Here is a 4,881-nt window from a genome sequence, read left to right as displayed (position 1 = left end):
ACATTGCACGTTTATTTTGTGTTCTTGCATACGCAACAATTAATTTTTCTCTACAAGTCTTACGATCTCAATTCACACGAACGATAAGGCCTTTCGAGTCTATTGGGAAGAACGATATCAGACATTACCGATTATATTACTTGAACGATCTGGTACACTTGCCAGTGAGTCAACAAGTTTTTGGCGCCATTGCTGGGGACTCGAGGTTTACTATTTCAAGTAGTGTGGATTGACTGAAATTTGACTTGTTTGTAATTATTTGTTTTTATTATGTTTTGTTTAATTTTGTTTTATTTTCGGTAAAAGTGCTTTTAGGGTTTGTTTCTTGTGTATGCAGCAAAACAATACATACTAGAAGCAGAAAAGACCAGCAACCTCTTCTTGAAGGGCTATCAAACGAGAGAAGGAGGAAAACTAGACGTCCTGCACATGAAAACTTTCCTTCTCCTGAAGAATTTTTGGACTCTTCACTTGAGACCTCTGCACAGAATATTGAGGAGATGGCGGACCAACCTCCTCTTAAACGCACACTCGGGGACGCATCCAACATGGTGGGTCCTTTGCACTTTAACAGCATAGCTTTGCCAGCAGACAATGCAACCAATATGGTGATGAACCCCTGCTCTCATCCAGCTTGTCCAAAGCAATCAATTTCACGGAATGTTAAATGAAAATCCATATGATCATTTAACCACTTTAGTGAGATCTGCAACACCGTGAAGATAAATGGAGCTTCTGATGACAGGGTTAAACTTAGTCTGTTTCCTTTCTCTCTTGGAGGAAACGCTAAAGCATGGTTGCATTCATTCCCAGAAGGCACATTAAGAAATTGGGAAGCGGTGACCACAAAATTTGTTAACAAATTCTTTCCACCGACAAAGATTAATCAAGGGAAGTTGGAGATCTCTTCGTTCAAACAAGGAATGGAAGAAACTCTTGGAGAGGCATGGGACCGATTTAAAGGCCTGTTGAGGAAGACACCAGTTCATGGGTTCGATAAGACATATTACTTACTCGCATTCCTTGGAGGTCTGAACATGCAATCAAAGATGATATTGAATGCTACTGCTGAAGGAGATATAATAAGGAACACAGAGGACGAAGCTTATAATTTGATAGAACTGATGGCAGATAATGAGGAAACACATGGTGCACATGGTGATAATGTTAAAGACGTTTTGATGCTACAAAATAACATTGGGACGAGGGAGCAACACAGTGAAATCACTTAGCAGTTGGAGATAGTGGCAAAAACATTATCTAATTTATCACAGACAGTTAAAGAGGCTCCCATAGTCCCACAGCAGCCTCAGTTCTTGCCTATACAAAGGAGTGCAAAATCTGAAGAGATTTTTCAGAGAATTGTGAGTAGAAGTGTGTTTAATGTTGATTGTGTGGAGAAAAGCAATGTGGAAGAATACTGAAAGAGAGAGAATACTGAAAGAGAAAGAAGTTGAGAAAAATGAAAAAGAAAAAGAGAGTGTTGAAGAAAAGAGGGAGCAAGGTGAGGAGTCAGAGTTAGAGAAAAACATGATGACCAAAGATCAAGAAGAAGAGGCTGTGAAAATTAAAGAAAGAGAGTACGAAAAACCACTACTGTACCCAAAAATTTATTCTAGAAAAGAGAGAGAGAAGCAATTTGAGTGTTTTATGAAGCTTTTCATGAAATTGGAAATAACCATACCATTCTCCGAGGCACTCCAGCAAATACCGTCTTATGCAAAGTTTTTAAAAGAGCTCATCACAAAGAAAAGGAAGTACCCTGAAAAGGAAACGATTGAGGTGCAAGGGAATTGCAGTGCTGTCATACAAAGGTCATTACCTCCTAAATTACAAGATCTAGGGAGTTTCACTGTTCCTTGTACTATTGGAGAGTTAGATGTTGGGAAAGCTTTAATTGATCTTGGAGCTAGTATAAATCTGATGCCTCTTTCTATGTTCAAAAAGATTAGAGGATTGAAGATTAGACCAACAAGAATGGTTCTTTAATTGGCAGATAGGTCTCTCAAATATCCTTATGGGATTGTTGAAGACGTTATAGTCAAGGTAGATAAATTCTTGTTTCCAGTGGATTTTGTTATAATTGAGATGGAAGAAAATGGATAGGCACCTTTGATTCATGGTAGACCTTTCATGAAGACAGCTAGGATCGTGATTGATGTTGAAAAAAGCAAGCTGAAAGTTCAAGTACAAGATGAAGAGGTGGATTTTGACGTGTTTCAAGCAATGTAACACCCTAAAGATGATAAGTCATGCTTTCAAGTAGAAATTGCGGAAGAACTTTGTATGACGCAAGAAAACAGAGTTCGTAATGCATCCATTTTGGAGAGGACTCTTATCAATGATTGTGAAGATTTAAATGACGAGGAGGATAGAATAAGGCAAGAATGTGTTCAAAATTTGGAATCAGCAAAAGAAATTTCAGCGGAAGAAGCTCTTTTTGAAAAGATTGCGCTTAACGAAAAGGTTCCAGAAAGTAAGGTTGAACTGAAGGAGTTACCACCGCACTTGAAATATGTGTTTTTGGAGGATAATGGGAGTAACCCAGTCATTATTAGTACTTCATTATCCCCAGAAGAAGAAAGAAAATTGGTGGAAGTCTTAAAAGCAAACAAAGGTGTTATAAGCTGGTCAATTGCAGATCTCAAAGGTATAAGCCCCACATATTGTATGCACAGAATTCTGATGGAAGATGATTACAGGCCTGTAGCCCAACCGCAAAGGAGACTTAATCCTGTTATGAAAGAAGTCGTGCGAAAGGAAGTATTGAAGTTATTGGAAGCAGGAATTATTTATCCTATTTCTGATATCAAATGGGTGAGTCCAGTTCAAGTTGTACCAAAGAAAGGAGGGATGACTGTCATTCATAATGAGAAGAATGAACTTATTCCTACAAGGACAGTTACTGGTTGGCGAATGTGTATTGATTACAGGAGACTAAATACAGCTACCAGAAAAGATCATTTTCCCTTACCTTTCATGGATCAGATGCTAGAAAGATTGGCTGGACAAGCTTATTATTGCTTCCTAGACGGTTACTCTGGATACAACCAAATTATGGTAGACCCTGGAGATCAAGAGAAAACAACTTTTACATGTCCTTTTGGTATATTTGCTTACAGAAAGATGCCCTTTGGATTATGTAATGCTCCGGCCACATTTCAGAGGTGTATGCAGGCAATCTTCGCTGATTTCATGGAGAAAAGCATAGAAGTCTTCATGAACGACTTTTCAATTTTTGGGGATTCTTTTCAAAGATGTCTGATCAACTTGGATGTTGTCCTCAAACGGTGTGTTCAAACAAATCTTGTTTTGAATTGGGAGAAATGCCATTTTATGGTTACAGAAGGGATTGTGTTGGGGCACAAAATTCCAGCCAGGGGGATTGAAATGGACAAGGCAAAAGTAGAGGTTATTGAAAAACTGCCACCACCAACTAATATGAGAGGAATTCGAAGTTTCCTTGGTCATGTTGGGTTTTATCGAAGATTTATCAAGGATTTTTCAAAGATTGCTAAGCCTTTGAGTAATTTGCTGGCTAAAGAGATACCATTTGTAATGAGTCCTGAATGTTTGCAAGCATTTTGATACTCTAAAGAAAAGGTTGATTTCTGCACCAGTGATTGTAGCTCTAGACTGGAATAAAGATTTTGAACTCATGTGTGATGCAAGTGACTATGCCATAGGTGCCGTGTTGGGTCAAAGAAGAGGAAAGGTATTTCATGCTATTTACTATGCTAGTAAAGTTTTGAATGACGCCCAACTAAACTATGCTACTACAAAAAAAGAGTTTTTGGCTATAGTCTATGCATTGGAGAAATTTAGATCTTATTTCATTGGATCTAAGGGGATTATTTATACGGATCATGCGGCTATAAAATACTTATTGACAAAACCAGATTCAAAACCACGGCTGATTAGATGAGTGTTGTTGTTGCAAGAATTTGACATAGAGATTCGTGATAAAAAGGGAAGTGAAAATCTAATAGCTGATCATTTATCTCGGTTGTTGATGAAGGTTGAAAAACAGTGATTTTCATATGTCAATTTGGACCAAATTACACCCTTTACTACTCGGAATGAGCTTAGAATCAAGCAAAACTCAATAAATAAGTCTGAAGAGAGTCAAAAGTTGTTTTTAGCGATTTTATGCTTGTTTTGCATTGTTTTGTAGCTAATTTGAGAAAAGTAAAGAACGGAGTTGAAGATACAGATCGTTGACTCAAGAAAAAAGCAGAAAAATGAAGATTTGAAGAGTCGACGCACCGCTCGGCGGCACACTTAAACCGTCGGGCGGTCTAGGACGAGGAGAAGGCATGGAGATTGATGCTGGGCGGATTTGAGGGAAACCGCCCGGCGATGGCGATTGCTGTCGGGCGGTAGGGCGATTTGTGGCAAACCGCCGAGCGGCACGCTTAAACCACCCGGCGGTGGCTCGCTGGACTTGGGCCCATTTTCTGACGCGTTCCTCACCTATTTATACCCCTACTGCGAGTTCAGAGTCATTTTTTTGAGAGGGGAGAACGGCCAGACCTAATTTTTCTCTCTAGAGAGGATCTCTTGGATGCTTAGGCTCCTTTTCATCTTTTCTAGGGTTTGCTCTTCCATTCTTCTAGTTTCACCATGTCTATGGTGAACTAAACCCTATTGTTGTTGGGGAAAATAATGTAATCTTTTGATACTCTCTCTTATTGAAACTATTCATTATTTATATGGTCTCCATATGTTTCGATTGATTATTGTTGNGTTATCATNTGTGCTTAAGGCCTTTATNGTTTAACTCATTTGGTATATTGATGTTTGTCTTTATTGATATGGGGACGTACAGTAATGACATGAACTGGTGAGTAATCTCTTGATTTTGCAATACCACCTAGGGAT

The 4,881-nt window shown here is 38.8% G+C and overlaps 1 protein-coding gene across 1 annotated transcript in view; it reads left to right on the top strand.

The window, feature by feature from the left end:
* The first annotated feature begins 2,286 nt into the window (after positions 1-2,286).
* Positions 2,287-4,881, top strand: part of LOC106754437 — a 4,055-nt gene continuing 1,460 nt past the window's right edge. The window contains exons 1-2 of the mRNA XM_014636452.1: positions 2,287-3,571; positions 3,621-3,715. Coding sequence (XP_014491938.1) covers positions 2,287-3,571; positions 3,621-3,715 — 1,380 coding nt within the window. The remainder of the gene's footprint in view (positions 3,572-3,620; positions 3,716-4,881) is intronic.

This window comes from Vigna radiata, unplaced genomic scaffold (assembly GCF_000741045.1).
Source record: "Vigna radiata var. radiata cultivar VC1973A unplaced genomic scaffold, Vradiata_ver6 scaffold_212, whole genome shotgun sequence".
NCBI classification, from domain to species: domain Eukaryota; kingdom Viridiplantae; phylum Streptophyta; class Magnoliopsida; order Fabales; family Fabaceae; genus Vigna; species Vigna radiata.
The sequence above is the reverse complement of the archived record's forward strand: the minus strand, read 5'-3'. Positions and strand labels throughout refer to the sequence as shown.